General features: G+C 45.5%; 1 protein-coding gene and 1 long non-coding RNA gene across 2 annotated transcripts; both read right to left on the reverse strand.

The window, feature by feature from the left end:
• Positions 1 to 1,515: 1,515 nt before the first annotated feature.
• On the reverse strand, positions 1,516 to 4,355 carry LOC135828693 (uncharacterized). The gene is made up of 10 exons (XM_065341114.1): positions 4,285 to 4,355; positions 4,043 to 4,117; positions 3,548 to 3,787; positions 3,219 to 3,385; positions 3,008 to 3,070; positions 2,736 to 2,804; positions 2,539 to 2,604; positions 2,329 to 2,394; positions 2,051 to 2,116; positions 1,516 to 1,883 (listed from the first exon to the last, which is right to left on the reverse strand). The coding sequence occupies exons 1-10, from the start codon at positions 4,353 to 4,355 to the stop codon at positions 1,516 to 1,518; spliced, it is 1,251 nt and encodes a 416-aa protein (XP_065197186.1).
• A 13,169-nt stretch (positions 4,356 to 17,524) lies between these two features.
• LOC135828412 (uncharacterized) lies at positions 17,525 to 18,528 on the reverse strand. Its single transcript, XR_010555657.1, has 3 exons — positions 18,446 to 18,528; positions 17,970 to 18,096; positions 17,525 to 17,620 (listed from the first exon to the last, which is right to left on the reverse strand). It is a non-coding gene; the product is annotated as an uncharacterized LOC135828412 (long non-coding RNA).
• Between the last annotated feature and the right edge of the window lie 1,942 nt (positions 18,529 to 20,470).

The raw sequence follows: 20,470 nt of genomic DNA on the forward strand, positions 1-20,470 counted from the left end.
CTGATTCAATCATAGTTTGCGAGCCTGCGCCAAACTGCTTTCTCACTAGAGCCAGGCATTGGATACATATGGCTTCAGTAAGGTTTACAATGCTATGTCTCTGGCCTAAGTCCAAGTCTAGATACAGCTGCTCAGAGTCAGGGCTGAGGAAATGTTCATATCGGAACAAGTGAGACTTCAATAGTAGCTAGTACACATCAGGCCTGAGGACTTCGCAGCGTTTCTTCAGCACACTTGTTCTCTCCTTCAACTCAGATACTACTTGAAGTACTACTAATGGCCATCTGGCTCTCACACTCAGTCCTTCCACCCTTCATTTTCGTGGTTTGGGCTTCCACTCGTGACTCGGCAGGTTCCTGGCCTCTCCGCAGTCTGTCCTCAGGAGAGGGTCGTTATGGAGCTAGTGCAGCCGAATAAAAGGGAATGGAGTTCTTTCTCAGACGTCCACAAACTTTCGTTGTGCTTGACTTCGCTTCCACTGCGTGTAAGTAGTCACACTTCAGGACCACGATGTGCTTGTTGCAGCCTACACTAATGATACTAAAATAATATTCCCTCATTTTTCTGCCTCCCGGCCCACCGGCTCGACAAGGAACGTATGGTATGGGAGTCGCAGTTCCATCTCTTGTCTGCTAGTGCATTCAGGAGCGCAGCAGCGCTTCGGCATGACGATACAAGCCGAATCAAAACAACTCTACTCTCTAGCCAAAAAACTAGCTCAGTGTTCGTCGGGCAAAAAGCCAAACGGTCACGAACTCAAAACTAAAGGTGGGGAAGTCAGACTCAGGGTCAGAAGGTCCACTTGCCCCGTCTCCCCAAACAATCTTTGTGCAAGTCATCTATTGGAGAGAAAATTTCTAAGTTCCTTGAAAGTTGAAAAGTTACAACCTCTAAGTGGGTAATATAGCAAAGTATATACTCCAAGTTAAAGCGGTGAATATGGAGATATATGTTGGACTCAGTAGAGCGTCCAGCCCCTATATGATGTCCAACCTCTATATAGAGTCCATTGGTCCAAAATCCACTGTACGGAGTCCAAACTTGGAACCAACTGTGAGCTCGAAGTTTAGATAAACATCACTCCCTGTATAGAGTCCAGCCAATTGACTTCACCCTATATAGAGTCCACTGGTCCAAAATCCACTGTACAGAGTCCAAACTTTGAAATCAACTATAAAGAGTCTTAACGTGGACAACACCAGGCAATTAGGCATTCACTATACACAGTCCAATATTAAAACACACACACAGGCACCCCCACCCACACGGCAAGAAAACAATAAGAAAGAACCAGGAACCGGAAAGGGAATAGGCTCTGATGGAGAGCCAAGGATTTATTTACAGGACAGAAAAGAACAATGAAAAGAGGCACAATTGATGCAGAGAATTGTTATTATTATGAAATGACCCAAAGGCAATATGCCTATCGAGGTGTTCGTTAGATTGAAAGAACAGTTCTAGTAGTACTAGTATGTACACAGATCATCACCGATAATACCGCTTGCGAGCGGGTCCTCAGTATGGCTCTGGACCCCTGTACCAGTCTTCTGGCACGGGGTCCAGAAACTGGTCGTGCCAAACGTGCACAGGGGAAACGTGACGAGGCCGCAGATGAGCCCCTGCGAAGGAAGCTTTGGCTCCACCATCATCGGCCTCAACTTCATACAGGAGGAATCCTCCCTCCTGCATATCATGGCGAACGACAACACCTTCGCGCCACTGTGGGCGAAGGGCAGCCACACCTGCAGCACCGCCAAGATTGGCAGCGCGGTAAAACCACACGGTTTCACCCACAGCATACTGGGCCTGCTCTGTCCGGCCCTCCGGGTTATTCGCCCATTGAAGTTCAACAGGATAGGACTCTGCGTCACCATACGCTTCATCTGAAAAGACACAAGAATTAAAGCGCAATTAAATAAAACATTGGTAAAAACTCATGAAATGCACACTTGTTAAAAAAAGAAGATACTCATTGTAGGTGAGATAGGTATTGACAAGGAAATCTGTTTAAAAATACATGGTGTGTCAAATAATAAATAAAGCAACCTACCTTGGTCACACGAGGTTGGTGAGGTTGAAGAGGCAGCTGATACGGCTGTGGTAGGCGCATGTCGACCTACATGAATGAAGCAAGCGCAAGACACCATATTCAGGGTGGAAGTAGAAACGTTTTCTTAACAAAGGACAGAAATCAAGTAGCTACATTGCCAGTTCACACAAATCATATTGCCGTAATTCCATTTTCTGTACACGTACCACACTCATAGGACTTATGTATGTACAAGCACATGTTAGATGGTGCTGCAAAAAATGAATAAAGCAACCTACCTTGGTCACACGAGGTTGCTGAGTCTGAACATGCAGCTGATATGGCTGTGCTAGGCACGTGTGGACCTACATGAATGGAGCAAGTGCAAGACACACGATTTCGAGTGGAAATAGAAACATTTGGCATACAAAAGTATAGAAATATGGTAACTACATTAGTGACAGTTCACAAAAATCATATTGTCGTAATTCAATTTTCTGTACACGTACCACACTCATATGAGTTTCCTGTGTTGATTGTTTGAGAATCCAAAGGCTCAAGATCCATGTCGTAATCTAAAAATACAGGAAACAAAAGAACCATCAATTCGTGAATAAGACAAATAAACTCAAACAGCTTGTAAACAAACAACATGACACTGGAAAAGCACAACGTCATCATAATCAGCGTTATTTTGTCAACTTACCAGCTGCCAGTTCAAAGTTAGGTGCACATGAGGTTGCACCTGCTGTGCTAAGGGCATTGCCACACACATCTGTACAGGGAGACAATAGTATAGTTAGTGATCGTAAACATAACACAATCACTCTCCAGGGACAATACACCCACATTTAATGATATCCACAAAAGTTCAATAATTATTAAAAGTAGAATAAAGATCTAGTCATTAGAGACATCACTGATTACTATCAACGACCTCCAACCCAGGCTCACAGATGCTTGCAGCAGCGAGCGTACCTCCAAGGGCATGGGAGGCATCATAAGCTGGGCCCGTGATTCCAAGCACATCACTGGATACACCTACAAGCCACCGCACAAAACACACAGCCCCAAAATTAAAAGAATGACTGAACACAACTGATCAGCCAGCATGCATGTACATGTACTTTCAACAAATACATGTTGAGAAAGCAGAGGATATATTGCTAATCAAGATTATGAAACTCACTGCTATCGTCAACATCAGAGTCACCGTCAATATCAAGGTGAGCCTCATCCAGATACTGGCGTTCATCTTCAGTCAGCTGTGTGCGAGAAGGCTCAACAAAGATGCTGAAGTTGGGCCTTCTCAAGTACACCTCAATGGGGCACTTTCCCTTGAGAGATCGATGGACCCTGGAGTTACAGACAAAAATTAGGCGGACAGAATTAGCTCAACTCAAGTTTCATGCTCCAAAGCGTTCATCATGAGACCGGAACTATTCTACGGATTACACGGTCTTGTTCACCTGACGCACAGACTCAGCTACTTGAAAGTAGTAAGTGTAGAGATGGTACCTGCAATTGTAGGTGAAGTAAAAGTACTCCAGACGAGAGGGCCAATCGGGTTCCTTCTGGAGGTCCCGGCGGAGAAAATTGGCTAGCGTCTGATTAAGACGCTCGACACGACCTTGTGATTGCGGATGGTACGGCCGTCCATTAATCTTCAGTGCACGCATTTCGTCCATGACAGCTGCTAGACTAGAGTTATTAAACTCTCTGCCATTGTCAGTCTGCAATATACGAGGTGCACCATACCTATGAGCAATACACACACACACGCACACACACGCACGCACACGCACACACACACACACACACACACAAACACCCATGTACACATACACGCACGCATACACAGGAATCCAGAGTTATTGTAAGTTATCACCCATCATGCCACCTAACACACAAAAGGACATGGGGTGCAATGAATAACGAGTCAATTAGCACAACGTAAGTAAACACTAAATGAAATACAACAGACAATTTTAAATACATAAAAGGCAAGCTCACCTGTACATACAGCTGACAATAACATTGCAGACGTCCTTAGCGCTCTTGCTCTTGATAGGGCCACCCATAGCAAACCTAAATTTTACACAAATTGAAATCAATCACATGGAAAGGCATAGAAATCACTTTTTCAAATTGATATGGCAATTCATTTTCAGTTAACTTAAAACAAGCATTGCACGTCCTATCCACATTACATTGTGTTGACACTGTAGAGACAAGTTGCACTGTGAGCTACTCACCTGGAGAAGCAGTCCACCACATTGCAGCAGTACTCGTAACCCCGTACACTCGGCAGCTTCTTCAAGTCCATTTGCCACCTACTGTTGGGGTAGTTAGCCAAGATGCTGCGCCGTGTGAGGGTGGTTTTCGGTAGAGGTGCCTGTCGATGGCAAGCAGTGCAGTTGACGTTTGTCTTAAATAATGCTAAAACTGTGTCACGCACAACTGCATATAAAAAAAAACACACATAAACATATGGCAAACCAATGAATACATGAGCAGATATATGGCAATAATTAGCTCTTTTATGCCACATAACAGCAATTAAAAAAACATGCACAACATCGCTGACTACACTATAGAGTGAGCTTCAGAATAAACTAACCTGGATAATAGTTAGCCCGCAGCGTGTTGTAACAGGCCTCCTCCTGGCGATGGTCGTGCTCGTGCTCACTGATGATGAGGTCAATAAGCGACTGGCGAGTGACACAACTGCAAGCGATCAAGGACATGACCATTAAAAACTAGACTATGACATTGTATTGTATTCCTAATTTGGATGTGATCTCCCATATTTTTGTAAACTCATGAAGAATTCACATTCACCCAGCTATCTAAACGTGCGTTTTCGAGTTCCTATTATGTACAGTACCACGGAAAAAGGTTATCAAAGGATCCTGACATGTGAAAGGTGACCACGCAGGTTCATGGACGTACTAAAATTCAAACTGTAAAATGTACAATAAATGTACCAAATAATTATAGAATCAAATTAATATTGACTTACCGACGATGGATCTCTGTGAGCTCCGTGGACTTGTGGAATAGGCAGTCTTCCTCCAAGTCAAACAAGAAAGTCTCGTAGTACCTCTGTACTGTGGAGATTGACACTGTCGTCGATTGTTCTGCCAGATGACTTGCGATTTAACGTTTCCCCCACTTCGGGTTCTCTGCCTTCAGCTTGCAGACTTTCTTTATTTCGTCGAAGGACGACCAAAAACTCTCGGCGTTTCTGTCCTTCGTCTTGGACACCGCTCGCTTTTTAGTTCCAATGCGGATTCCTCCATCCTCCGCCATGGTGTAGACGTAAATGGAAAGAAATCATATCAATTTTTGGACAAGCACGCCCTTATCTGGAGCTCTCCTCTTGGTCAAGCTCAATGGTTTGTACACAGTATACAGTTCTTCTTTGACTGAAGTCCATATGGGACGCACTGCGCGAGAGGCCACATGGCCCACCAATGTTTGAAAAGGTGTAGAGACCAGAAAGTCGTAAAATCCCGTTTTTGACAACACCCTGCTACAGACAGTACGTGCACTCGTCGCCAACAAAGGAGTAGACAGATCGATATTTGGACAAGTAGATCTATGGCCTTGGAGCTTCCCATGGCCCACTTGGTCCAGTTCATGGGACGCATTGCGCGAGAGGCCACATGGCCCACCAATACCTTCAACCTTCCAAGTTGGAAGGATGTCGGTTAGCGCTACGGAGATGTGTTTAAGCTTGGTGTCAGGACGTTGAATGTCTCAGTACTCTGTCAGTTTTGTGCCTAGTTATTGCACTTTCTGACTGTATATAGTATCCAGTTGCAGTGATGGAGAGTTACTCGTATCCATATGTCCTTTACATTTCTAAAGAGAAAGGTGTTCGAAATAACATCAAGATACAAATGCAATAAAACCACTAGAGGAAACGCAAAAAGGCAACAACATTACGTTACCAAAGGTGAGAAGGCACTGAACGAAGTGTCAACTTCAGTGCAACAACGTGCTCGTACTGCTTGCACAAAACAGACTTATGAATACGTATACAAACTGCCTCAAGGACTTTCAACTGTTGGACATAATTATGTCAAACAAGTAACGATGTATGCGGCCTTCATCCTATTCATAGCTATGATTAAATTAAAATTATTATCTCCACGTAGATTATTTGAATAAAGCTTTCTTTCTCTAAAGCTATATTCACTCTTTTTTAGAGAAAGAAAGCCATATGCACTCCTTTTTGCTCTTGAGCTTGCGCATGGAGAGTTATAAATATATTATAACAAGGGACCTCGTGTATATCGAGAATTATACCTCACTCCATATAAACTAGGGCTCAAACGATTAGTCCGATTAACCGGTTGCAGACCGGTTACGAAGAATTAACGGTTAACCGATAAAGATAACGGTTACGCAGTAACTTTTCAGTCAATGTTTCAAGTATCAGGTCGTTGCAAAGTGTGCACTTTCGCGGGCTGTCGCACGCGTACGCAATTTCTGGGCTGTCAACTCGGTCATATCTGGTCTCTTGGTGTGAGAGTATGTATGAATGAGCATGCAAGAGAATGTACAAGTGTGCGTTGTACTGAATAGTTTACATTTTTTGAATGAGTATAGTCAAATATACGGTTAAAAACGAGTCCGCAGGATTGCCGTGGCTTATAGGTTATAACCGGTTAACCGACCGTTAGCTTAGCAGTTAACCGTCAGGGGTAAAACCGTGACCGTTTGAGCCCTAATATAAACCCACACTCATATACCAGATCTCCCATGAAGTTTATAAATTACCATATAAACTGTTCAATATACACCACTAAGGAGGTGTATACACCACTAAGGTGCTTTCGTTCTCTAAAAAGGAGTGAATATAGCCTTCTTTCTCTAAAAAGGAGTGAATAATTATAGCTTTCTTTCCCTAAAGCTATATTCACTCCTTTTTGCCCTTGAGCTTGCGCATGGAGAGGTATAAATATATTACAACAAGGGACCTCGTGTATATGTGTAGATCATAGACCGGTTAGGAGGTCTACAATCTATTGATCGTGTTCTCCACGCAATAGTTTCTCTTCATGTACGACATATCCTTGTAATTCTAGTATTATGCTTTAGCCTATACCGCATTGTACTGCATTGCAGGATCAAGGTCATTGTTTTTTATTATTATTATTATTAAACTCAATCTCGTAGCATGTGCACGCATTGCCGCTTTTGCACATGTGCTGATAGACGCAAAGGACATGGATACAGTCAGCAAACCCGACTTCTGGCCGTCAAACGTCTCTGCCCGACCCTGGAAATTTAAATCCGATGATGATCGCACTTTAGGCAGTGTAGACCAGCGTCGCTACTCAACAGACGAGAAACAATGAGTTTAACACTCAACCCATTGGCTCTACCTTTCCGTCTTGCACCCACAACCACGCACACAACTTCACACGCAAATGCTGATCTATTCGACTATACTGTAGCCACAATAAATGCTCGCTCCATAAATAACAAACTGGCCGATCTTGCGGATTTTCTTATGACATACAACCCCCTAGTTGTCTGTCTCACAGAAACATGGCTATCCGCAAGCCAGCCTCTCACAGTTCCTGGCTATGACTGTTACCGCAGGGACCGGCCAACACAGGAAAACCGGCACAACAGGAATGATTTACGGGGCTACGGTGGGGTGGCTATTTTAGTCCACTGCACTGGAATATTTATTAAAGTCTGTCACCGGACTGACCTGCACCTTCCCGATCTGGAGGCTGCAGCGTGGCTTGAATTTACCCTATCTTCCAACTCTCAGCTCACCAAACTCTATTTAGGACCGGTGTATAGGCTGCCATCATTGACACACCGCCAAACCGATAATTTCCTTACTCAATTTCAATCCATCTTGCAACGCTTATCTATGCCCGATTCCATGCTTCTCGTCTCTGGGGACTTCAACGCTCGTTGCTCGGAATGGTATGGATCGACCACAGATGCGGTTGGTCATCAACTGCTTTGTCTGCTTCAAATGCTCTCCCTATCACAGCTCGTTACCTTTCCCACGCATTACTCCCAACACAGTGGTCATGCCAGTGCGTTAGACCTGGTTATAACCAACCACCCACTACTTCTTTCTAACCTCTCAACTGCCGCACCGCTGGGTACCTCCGACCACGACATTGTCCTCGCCAGACTCCAATTACAAGGTCAGCGAGACACACGAAGTGTTGCCATCCCAGACAAACCAAGTCAGTTCAACTTTTCTTCATTCGATACATCCCTCAGAGCCTACGAAGAGTGGTCCCTCGTTGGCCAGTGCTTATCGACTATCGATTGGTTCAGCGAGCTCCAAATTCCTCTTGGTAACCCATCCCATTCAGTGGACTTACTTAACCATATACTGATGAACATAATATCGTCGAACGTTCCTATGCGCTGCATCCGACAGCCATCCAATCGCCCACAATTTTCCCAACCTCCCTGGCTGACACCAGCCCTGCGAGCTCAGATCAAACGCAAGCGTGATGCATTCAGTCCGTACAAAAAATTCCCAACACCCGCAAATCAGGCCAGATACAAGACAGAACGGAACAACACCCGCCTTCTCTCCCGCTCAGAGCACCGTGCTTACGCTAACTCCCTTACACTGCACTCACATGCCACAACGCCAACATCACGGCCAACGCTACATACCGTTATCCGATCATTACGTTCACCACCCAGCCAGCGACAGCCCACTAAGCAACTAACTGTTCAGGATGAAACGTTTACGTCACCTTCTGACATTGCAAATGTTTTCAACAAGCAGTTCGTAGCATTTGGCACCTCCAACAATCCAGAGTGGACTATCCCGCCCATTGCTGATGCTGATAGCACCTCCTTCTTCACAGACATTAGAACAACTCCTACCAGCGTTGCCAAGTACATCAAACGCCTCAAGCTGCGCAAGGCAGCTGGCCTGGATGGTATCACAAACGAACTACTAAAGATCCTTGGTCCGTCAATCTGCGATCCACTGAGTTTAATTTTTAATCTGTCCTTCTCATCTCGTGTTTTTCCATCTGTCTGGAAACGCTCCGTTGTTGTCCCCATTTACAAAAATAAGGGCAGCAAATCCGATCCAACAAATTACCGTCCTATATCCCTCCTTTCTGCAATATCTAAACTGTGTGAGCGCGTCATGTACGACCAATTGTATGCCCATGTAAATCCTCTACTATCTCCAGCCCAGTCTGGATTCCGCAAAGGAGATTCTACCGCGTGGCAACTTGCACGCTTTACTCAGAACCTGTTGAAACGCAGACATCAGCACAACTTTAGCCTAGTTTGTTTCTTCGACCTATCAAAGGCCTTTAATACAGTGTGGCACCGTGGTTTGTTGGCCAAAGTCGCCTCCTTTAACATCGGTGGCAATGTTCTGCGGTGGCTCGAAAGCTACCTATCCTTCCGGATCCAACAGGTCAGGGTGTCAGGCTCGCTGTCCCAAACGCTCGAAGTATGTTCCGGTGTGCCACAGGGCTCAATACTTGGGCCTCTTCTCTTCTTGCTCTATGTAAATGACTTTTAAAACTCGCGTTCCAAATACCTCCCTGTACGCCGATGATACTACCCTTGTGGCATCTAAACTTGCCCTGCCCATGGCGTGTAATTCTTTGCAGTCGGAAATTTGCTCAGTGGTTGAATGGATGCATCTCTGGAAACTTCGACCGAATGCTGGATAGACTGTCATATTGTGCATTCCACCTCAACCGCGTTCCGATCTTTCCTACATGGACCAGTACCTATTCCACTTCCCTGACGACCGGACGCCCATCCCAACTGTTAGCCACCACAAACACCTTGGAGTCATCTTTGACTCAGGCCCACCATCTGGAGTATCTCGAGCACCAAACAAGTTCCACTGTTGGTCTTCCATACAGTCACATGAGCCATTTACCACTAGTATGTCGTCGGGCTTTCTACGCCTCCTATATCTTACCCATCATTTTATACTGTAGCATTGTGTGGTGCAGTGTTGGAGCAGAAATGCTTCCGCGGCTTGAAATAATGCATCGCAGGATTTTGAGAGCGATATTTCGCTTACCACTTGACACCCCATTAAAGGGGAAGTTAAGGCAAAAATTAAAATTTCACCAGTTGTAGTTTTCGGGGTGCTGAGTCGAATGGTCTTGGGCCGAGAAAGCTGAGACGCTTCCTTCCTGCTTGAATCCCAAACGAACTCGCACACTTCCACCGAAACTGGGTGACTGCGCCCTACTAGATGGGGAATTGTATGCAAAATGTCACTAAAAGCACCGTTTCGTTCTTATAAAAGCACGGATGACCGCGATTGGCCCATATATTGTAGTCTTTTGGACGCTGAATCGACTGGTTTTGGTTCGAAAAGGCTGCGATGCAGCGTTCCTCCTTTATTCCCAATCAAACATGGTTGAACAAGTGGTCACGTGCTCCTGGGTGCCCAAATCACCCGGTCACACCGCCAGCAGGCGACAACTTTCACACCAAGGTTCAACTCGAGTTCAACTCGAGTGACAGGACTGCACCCAAAAAAGGTCAAACAGGCTAGTAAGTTGTACCCTGCAGGCACGGTGACCCGCTGACTGGTGTACGCAGGAGCACGTGACCGCTTGTTCAACCATGTTCGATTGGGAATAAAGGAGGAACGCTGCATCGCAGCCTTTTCGGACCAAAACCAGTCGACTCAGCGTCCAAAAGACTACAACATATGGGCCAATCGCGGTCATCCGTGCTTTTATAAGAACGAAATGGCGCTTTTAGTGACATTTTGCATACAAATCCCCATCTAGTAGGGCGCAGTCACCCAGTTTCGGTGGGAGTGCGCGAGTTCGATTGGGATTCAAGTAGGAAGGGAGCGTCTCAGCTTTCTCGGACCAAGACCATTCGACTCAGCACCCCGATGACTACAACTGGTGAAATTTTAATTTTTGCCTTAACTTCCCCTTTAACAATTCTGTATTCTCATTGCAAAACCTGTCCTTTACAAACCATAATTAACAGACTCTGCTGTAGATTTATCCATCAGATCAAACTGCTGAAGGCCCCAATGCATATTCAAAATGCAGTTAACTGGTTTAACTCCTCTTCGTCAAGTCGTAATAAATTTAGATTCCCTATTTCAAGAAATAACTCAATGAGTCGCTCGCCTGTTTTCATTAGCTATTGTCTCTGGGACTCGCTTCCCCAAAAAATGCAATCATGTGAAAACATTTCTGCCTTTGTTCGTGATCTCTCGGACCATTTCCCGTAAACCTAATAATACAACTTGACTTGCAGCCCAATCTCTTCTTTTATTGTTGTTGTTCTGATTTGCACTTGTTTTTCTTTCTTCTTTTTTCTTCTTCTTCTTTTTTGCCATGGCTGGTGTTGTAAACCACCAGTTCTCAATTGGGAAAGGCCTTCGCGCTTATGGCATGGTATTCGGTGAAATGTTGTATTTCGACTCCGCCGTACCGCTGATGTTGCTGCATGGCATACGCTATATGCGTTGTGTGCGTTTTGCTGTATACGCTGTTATGTCCAGTTTTATATGCGTATGTTTTGCATGTACGCTGTTTTGCATGCTATAAATAGCTGATGTTATTAGTGTTCATTGTTAATTATTCGATGAAGTGAAATATACTGTCTAAAGGAAAAGTGTTGTCCTCGTGCCGTGTGGTCGTACGATCCTGACAATTTAGAGAATCTTAGAGGGTTCACAACATTTGGCGACCACGCCAGGATACGAACCTGGAATCTCCTGATTCGCAGTCAGGAGCCAAGCACCCAGTCCTGTTAGGCAAACATCATCTGACCGAGTTGCTGTTGGAGAAAAAGCATGTTGAAAGGATGCACCAAGGTGTAGAAGGAGTCTTGTCCTTCATCCGTCAGAAATTCTGGATTATCGGTGGTCGACGAGCGCTACGCAACATTACTCAGCGATGTGTTACATGCCGCCGCTACAAGGCTTAGGCCCCGGTCACACCGAAACAAGCCACTTTGGGCTTGTTATCGCTGGCTCTCAGCTGGCTTGCGTGATCCCTGTGACGCGGTCACACCAGACTTTCAGTGCAAAGCTTGAATGGCTTGTTTTTCTTACCCGACCAAATTTTGAATATCTCGAAACACACCAATGTTGGCAAGAAACTGGAGAGCAGAACGTTCGCGATCTAAAACTGTACTTGTTCTAGTGTTCAGTTTTGATGAAGAAGCAAAGGAAACCCGGATTCTGAATTGCGAAGTCGTGCTCCTTTTATTTGTTCGGTGTGCATGGACGCGATGGCTCGGGTGGTGTTTCCTGATGTCGAGCTTTCTGCCCCGCCGGTTGCCTTTATTGAACTCAGTTGCAATCCACTCTCTTCTTCGTACCCCGCTTTCTTCATGAATTCGGTCGTGAGTGTGGTGCCTTGTCTTGGCCTCAAACCACAGCTCCAACAATCTACGCAGCAGTCTAGAGGCACAGCGGCAGAAATCCATGGTCGTCGGACAAAATCCAAATCAAACTGAATACAGTGTAGTTGGGGTAGACAGACTCACGGTCAAAACCAAAGGCACAGGGATAGGACGGTTCCACGGACACAAGAAAGAACATCAATATCAGTTCATCATGTCAACTAGCTACATGGTGTGCTCCGGAGCTCCAAGCGCACTCAATTTTTTTGAATTTCGGCTTTCAGCCGCTTGTACAAGCTGTGGCTGAAACAAGCCGAAAAAAAACGGCTGAGAGTCAGCCACGGCTGAAAGTCGCTTGTAGGACATTTTTCAGCCATTTCCATGGTAATAGTGACGTAAACAAGCGCTTGTTTCGGCTGAACGGCTGAATCGAGCTCGGTGTGACCGCGGCCTAAGGCTGCCTCAGAAGTCTGCCCGCCGCTGCCAGAAGACCGAGTTGTTCACGAGAGGCCGTTCGCAACTACCGGCATCGACTATGCTGGTCCGTTGTACGTGCGCCGTGGTGAGTCATCTCCGAAGGTATGGATAGCATTGTTTGTGTGTGCCACCACCAGAGCAGTTCACTTGGAGGTGGTCGATAGTTTAAGTACCGAGTCATTCTTGATGGCATTTCGGAAGTTTGTCGCGAGACGTAGTTTGCCGTCTCGGATCAGGTCTGACAACGCTACAACGTTCAAGGCGGCATCTGACAAACTGAGTGTGCCATGGATGTTCAATCCTCCAGCTGCACCATGGCATGGAGGCTTCTATGAGCGAATGGTTGGTACAGTGAAGAGTGCCTTGAAAAAGGTAATGGGAACAGCGTTTCTGAAGGTCCAGGAGCTTGAGACCCTCGTGTATGAGGTTGAAGCAGTGGTGAATAGTCGTCCGCTAACTTATGTGTCTGATAGCCTGGATGAGCCACCAGTAACCCCTGCAATGATGATGGGTATTACATCTGGATGTCGTCAGAGAAGCCAGCAGGTACCCTGGACGCTGCGCAGATGTCATCGAGATTGCGTTACCTCAGTCGGACACTGGAGCATGTCAAGAATCGTTGGGAGGTGGAGTACCTAAGTCAGCTGAACAAGCACCAACAGACCATGTCGCGGCCTTTAGCTATGGGTGATGTTGTCTTTGTTCTCGATGTCTTTGTTATCGAGTTATTCCCTGGTCGAGATGGTAAGCGTCGTGTTGCCAAGGTTAAGTTGAGTACCAGTACCCTGTTGAGGCCGATCCAAAGGTTAGTGCCATTAGAAGTATCGTCACAGGACGTGGCTCCTGGGCTTGCCGATACCGCTCAACCTGCTATCGTCCCTCAGCAGCCAGCGTATGAACCGTCAGCACCGTTACCACCACCACGGCAGCAGGAGATGACGCGTTCTGGGCGCGTAGTCAGAGCCCCGGATCGTTTTTGACTTGTGTGCACTGTTGTACGGCGGTGAGAAGCCCTTTGGTGGGGAGAATGTTGTAAACCACCAGTTCCCAATTGGGAAAGGCCTTCGCGCTTATGGCATGGTATTCGTTGAAATGTTGTATTTTGACTCCGCCGTACCGCTGATGTTGCTGCATGGCATACGCTATATGCGTTGTGTGCGTTTTGCTGTATACGCTGTTATGTCCAGTTTCATATGCGTATGTTTTGCATGTACGCTGTTTTGCATGCTATAAATAGCTGATGTTATTAGTGTTCATTGTTAATTATTCGATGAAGTGAAATATACTGTCTAAAAGGAAAAGTGTTGTCCTCGTGCCGTGTGGTCGTACGATCCTGACAATTTAGAGAATCTTAGAGGGTTCACAACAGCTGGCTATAATCGCCCTCACCTCCTCCTTGATTGGCCTGGGCCATGAGTGTGTGCATAATAATAATAATAGGTCCTTGCAAATGCTTGCCCACTGTCGACCCACCGTCAAACATTATTTTGCACTTTTGCTCACAAATTTAAACTAGCTCTACATCCTCCTTATCTTAGCGTGTATAACTGGTTCCGAATCACAGATGGCTCCCAGACAAGATGCTCTGTTGCCCTCCCCTTGGCTAAAACGTCCTCCCTTGTACATTCTCCACTCTTTGTTGCCTACTCTGCTTGGCTTGCGCTGTCCGCTACTACGCGCAATGCCGGTACCCTGGACACATTTAAATATGCTCACTAGATTCACCATCACCTGTCCCTCCCATGCTTCTCCGTCTTGATCATTACTTTTCTTCTTTTATTCACCATGGTTGGTTAACACCCACATCTCCCGTACTGGCTGATTTTCATCTCATGCCATGAGGTGTTGTCTATAATAATAATAATAATAATAATAATAATAATAATTTGAAACTCGGATGTTGAGCCATAAATAAATGTAAAAGAGAAAAGGACATAGTTATTGCACTTTATGACTGTATATAGTGTCATGTTACAGTGATGGAGAGTTACTCTAAACTCGTATCCATATGTCCTTTTCTCTTTTACAATAATAATAATAATAATAATAGTAATAACCTACGTGGATTATACAGGGAATGGCTCAAGTTGGAAAGACTAAAACTTATATAGCGTAAAGATATGAGATAACAACACTCGTAACAAGGTGGAAAAAGTATCAAGTTCAGCACGACACAAAACTCGAACGAAATAATAATAGCGACAAAAACATAGTGAGCAAATTAAGTTACATTGTTAACACCTCGACGAGGAGTAACATCAAACAATTGTAGCGACAACACACTTTCTTTCTGTACGCAAAGTTCAGGATCTAACTTACGGATATACAAAGCTTCTAACACGGCCAGAGGCAACGCACATCTACCACGTGACAATATTGAGAACACATTATCACTGTGCAACTCACGACAATTGGTACGGGCTGACAGATGTTGCTTGATGGACGAAGTGCGATTCTTAGCTCCGTTGGGTGCCGTGGTCGTCCTCCAAAATGTGCTTTCCAGTCCATCGGTGGATCTTCCTCTTCCTGTGAAGATGTCACTGCATGCCCGTCCACCTCCGCGTGTGTAGGGCAGGGTCCAGCTGAGAACAGTGTGAAAGATGGTGAAAGACCGACAAGTAAACCACCGAAATTGACAAAGGATCTGTCAGCGTCGGGAAGGGTTACGCGCAGCCAAGTAAAAATACGGACTGGTGAGGACGCACGTACAACGGAGCTAAGAATCGCACTTCGTCCATTAAGCAACATCTGTCAGCCCGTACCAATTGTCGTGAGTTGTACAGTGATAATGTGTTCTCAATATTGTCACGTGGTAGATGTGCGTTGCCTCTGGCCGTGTTAGAAGCTTTGGATATCCGTAAGTTAGATCCTGAACTTTGCGTACAGAAAGAAAATGTGTTGTCGCTACAATTGTTTGGTGTTACTCCTCGTCGAGGTGTTAACAATGTAACTTAATTTGCTCACTATGTTTTTGTCGCTATTATTATTTCGTTCGAGTTTTGTGTCGTGCTGAACTTGATACTTTTTCCACCTTGTCACGAGTGTTGTTATCTCATATCTTTACGCTATATAAGTTTTAGTCTTTCCAAATTGAGCCATTCCTTGTATAATCCTTGATGAGAAGGGACCGAAAACGTTCGGATACTTTGACAAGTGCCTTATTTTGACTGGATGTGTGTTTGCGTGGATACTTACGACCCAACACGTACCTTCGTTATTAAAGTATTATCCGCCTCCGATTTCTTGTAAAACCTACGTGGAGATAACAATTTTAATATAGCTATGAATAGGATGAAGGCCGCAGACATCACGCAACTACGTTACTGTTGACATGTATTACTGTGTATTTTATAACACATTAATCCAGAGACCTCGGAGGGCAACAGCAAACCACTGCACAGAGATCTATGCCAGAAACGGCCAGGGACCGCGCGTTGTGGACAGTACCAACAGGAGGAGGGTCGAGCAGTATCATGAGTCAGTGAGTGAAGCGGATCTGGAGGAACAACTCCGCTCACGGGACGAGCAGCTAGCAAATGGGAGACAAGTGGTCTGTACTGAAACGGAGGATGGGACGGATGATCAGAGGATGGAAGAGGAATTGGATGACGAAACAGTTGGTGAGGAGACAGAGGACGAGGCAGATGATGGTGGTGATGATGATCGTGAGGATGACGAGCGGAACGAGGAAGAGGACGATGAGATGGACGAGTCGGAGTCGGGTGGGAAGGAGCGAGATGAGGCGGATGAATGTGTTGATCGTAAGAAGTCAGCTGTGTATCTACACTTGTTATCTCGTCCTGACTGTCTTGGTGTGTATGATGACTCTCATTTCTCTGTACTGTGTCGTGCGCGTTATGTCCAACAGTTGAAAGTCCTAGAGGCAGTTTGTATACGTATTCATAAGCCTGTTTTGTGTAAGCAGAAAGAGCACATTGTTGCACTGAAGTTGTATTCGTAGGTTGACACTTCGTTCAGTGCCTTCTCGCCTTTGGTTATGTAATCTTGTTACCTTTCTTGCGTTTCCTCTAGTGGTTTTATTGCATTTGTATCTTGATGTTATTTCTAACTCCTTTCTATTTACAGTACTTAACTTCAGTTTCTTTGGTTGTATCCTTAGTTCCGTTTTTTCCCACTGATGATAGGAACGAGAAAATCGATTCTGGGTTTTCAATAATATTTTTGTTATAAAATACACAGTAATACATGTCAAACAAGTAACGTAGTTGCGTGATGTCTGCGGTCTTCATCCTATTCATAGCTATATTAAAATAATAATAGTAATGCAATTAAGAGTATAATAGATGCAGACATGGCCAGACAACTACGAGTTCATGGAATTTTAAGGATTTTTATGCTATTCATAATCTATTTTCGTGTTCCGCTCATCAGTGAATAGTATCGGAACTGAGGGTACTGTGTACAAAAAAAGAACATTAAACAGCATAATTAAAAGTGCGAACATAAAAAAAAAAAAAACATGACAACATGACACAACACTTACATCTGATAACCAGCTACGAGAACAACTTTAGCGCTTCTTTTTGTTCACACTTATAATTATGAAGTTGATTGTTCCAACTAGGAACACACGCTTCTTGCCGAACTTGACACTTGACTGACTCACGACTGCCAACCGGAGCACACGACGAGCACGTCGCACCTTCCACTCGGCAAACCTGCAAGAAAGCACCACTCCCTGCTCAATACACGGTGTTTCGGGGAATTCACCCCTCATCAGTTGAGCTTGAGTAGGCTGAGGAAGGTTGTGCCTGAAAAGCACCACTTATATACTGCTCTCCAAGCCAAACCATCACCAGGGATACAAACTTACAGAGACGCTTTGTTTCCAGCGCGACGAACACCTCGTGAAGCTCCAGGTAGCAGCGTGAGTCAGAGTCGCTCATGGAGTTGTGATAAACAGACGTTGAGAGCCAGTATAGCTATTCGCAACGCTGTCACCTCCAACAACTAGTCGCACGTCCGCGTGAGGGACGACAATACGAACTTAGAAGTTGCGACTTCGGCGGTAATAGTCATGAAGTTGATTGTTCCAACTAGGAACACACGCTTCTTGCCGAACTTGACACTTGACTGACTCACGACTGCCATCCGGAGCACACGACGAGCACGTCGCACCTTCCACTCGGCAAACCTGCAAGAAAGCACCACTCCCTGCTCAATACACGGTGTTTCGGGGAATTCACCCCTCATCAGTTGAGCTTGAGTAGACTGAGGAAGATTGTGCCTGAAAAGCACCACTTATATACTGCTCTCCAAGCCAAACCATCACCAGGGATACAAACTTACAGAGACGCTTTGTTTCCAGCGCGACGAACACCTCGTGAAGCTCCAGGTAGCAGCGTGAGTCAGAGTCGCTCATGGAGTTGTGATAAACAGACGTTGAGAGCCAGTATAGCTATTCGCAACGCTGTCACCTCCAACAACTAGTCGCACGTCCGCGTGAGGGACAACAATACGAACTTAGAAGTTGCGACTTCGGCGGTAATAGTCATGAAGTTGATTGTTCCAACTAGGAACACACGCTTCTTGCCGAACTTGACACTTGACTGACTCACGACTGCCATCCGGAGCACACGACGAGCACGTCGCACCTTCCACTCGGCAAACCTGCAAGAAAGCACCACTCCCTGATCAATACACGGTGTTTCGGGGAATTCACCCCTCATCAGTTGAGCTTGAGTAGGCTGAGGAAGATTGTGCCTGAAAAGCACCACTTATATACTGCTCTCCAAGCCAAACCATCACCAGGGATACAAACTTACAGAGACGCTTTGTTTCCAGCGCGACGAACACCTCGTGAAGCTCCAGGTAGCAGCGTTAGTCAGAGTCGCTCATGGAGTTGTGATAAAGAGACGTTGAGAGCCAGTATAGCTATTCGCAACGCTGTCACCTCCAACAACTAGTCGCACGTCCGCGTGAGGGACAATAATACGAACTTAGAAGTTGCGACTTCGGCGGCAATAGTCATGAAGTTGATTGTTCCAACTAGGAACACACGCTTCTTGCCGAACTTGACACTTGACTGACTCTCGACTGCCATCCGGAGCACACGACGAGCACGTCGCACCTTCCACTCGGCAAACCTGCAAGAAAGCACCACTCCCTGCTCAATACACGGTGTTTCGGGGAATTCACCCCTCATCAGTTGAGCTTGAGTAGGCTGAGGAAGATTGTGCCTGAAAAGCACCACTTATATACTGCTCTCCAGGCCAAACCATCACCAGGGATACAAACTTACAGAGACGCTTTGTTTCCAGCGCGACGAACACCTCGTGAAGCTCCAGGTAGCAGCGTTAGTCAGAGTCGCTCATGGAGTTGTGATAAAGAGACGTTGAGAGCCAGTATAGCTATTCGCAACGCTGTCACCTCCAACAAGTAGTCGCACGTCCGCGTGAGGGACAATAATACGAACTTAGAAGTTGCGACTTCGGCGGTAATAGTCATGGAGTTGATTGTTCCAACTAGGAACACACGCTTCTTGCCGAACTTGACACTTGACTTACTCACGACTGCCATCCGGAGCACACGACGAGCACGTCGCACCTTCCACTCCGCAAACCTGCAAGAAAGCACCACTCCCTGCTCAATACACGATGTTTCTCCCTGTGTATTGAGCAGGGAGTGGTGCTTTCTTGCAGGTTTGCCGAGTGGAAGGTGCGACGTGCTCCTCGTGTGCTCCGGATGGCAGTCGTGAGTCAGTCAAGTGTCAAGTTCGGCAAGAAGCGTGTGTTCCTAGTTGGAACAATCAACTTCATGACTATTACCGCCGAAGTCGCAACTTCTAAGCTCGTACTTTTAATATGCTGTTATAAAATTTTCTTTTTTGTACACAGTACCCTTAGTTCCAATACTTTTCACTGATGAGTGGAACACGAAAATCGATTTTGAATAACATAAAAATCCTTAAAAATCCTTAAACATTCCATGAACTCGTTGTTGTCTGGCCATGTCTGCATCTATTATACTCTTAATTGCACTAATAAAATTGCTTACTCCACGCCGACTCTTTAAAATTAATAATGATAGTAATTAGAGATGTAGAAAAGAAAAGCACATATGGATACGAGTTAAGAGTAACTCTCCATCACTGTAACTGGATACTCTATACAGTCAGAATGTGCAATAACTAGGCACAAAACTGACAGAGTACTGAGTCATTCGACGTCCTGACACCTAGCTTCAACACATCTCCGTAGCGCTAACCGACTAACTGGTCTTTTCATAACCTTGAACCTTCCAAGTTGGAAGGCTGTCAGTTAGCGCTACGGATTTCTTTGTTTCAGCTGGATACACAGCCCAGGACGAGATCATGTCACCGATATCACTGGGATTCACTGTGGATCCAAATGATTTCGGAAGAACTCAGGGACACGTCCGTGGAAATCCGTTTTGGGAACCGACCCTGCGATTTTATGAAACATTGTACGGGAATTGGATAAAATACACGTTTTTCCGGAACAAAATGGAGCAATATATCGAGTTTCTTGTGCCAGGCTGGGCAAAATATCGAAGATTTCGCAGCAACATTTTGCGGCAAAATATCGAGGCGAGCGGAGCAGAATCTGCATGGGC

The sequence above is a fragment of the Sycon ciliatum genome, chromosome 12 (assembly GCF_964019385.1).
Source record: "Sycon ciliatum chromosome 12, ocSycCili1.1, whole genome shotgun sequence".
NCBI classification, from domain to species: Eukaryota; Metazoa; Porifera; class Calcarea; order Leucosolenida; family Sycettidae; genus Sycon; species Sycon ciliatum.

Coding starts and splice junctions, on each gene's coding strand:
- LOC135828693 (XM_065341114.1), bottom strand. CDS start 4,355: ATGGACTTGAAGAAGCTGCCGAGTGTACGGGGTTACGAGTACTGCTGC. Junction 2,805..3,007: donor TGCCTCCCATGCCCTTGGAG/GTACGCTCGCTG, acceptor CTCCCTGTACAG/ATGTGTGTGGCAATGCCCTT. Junction 2,605..2,735: donor TAACTTTGAACTGGCAGCTG/GTAAGTTGACAA, acceptor CTGTATTTTTAG/ATTACGACATGGATCTTGAG.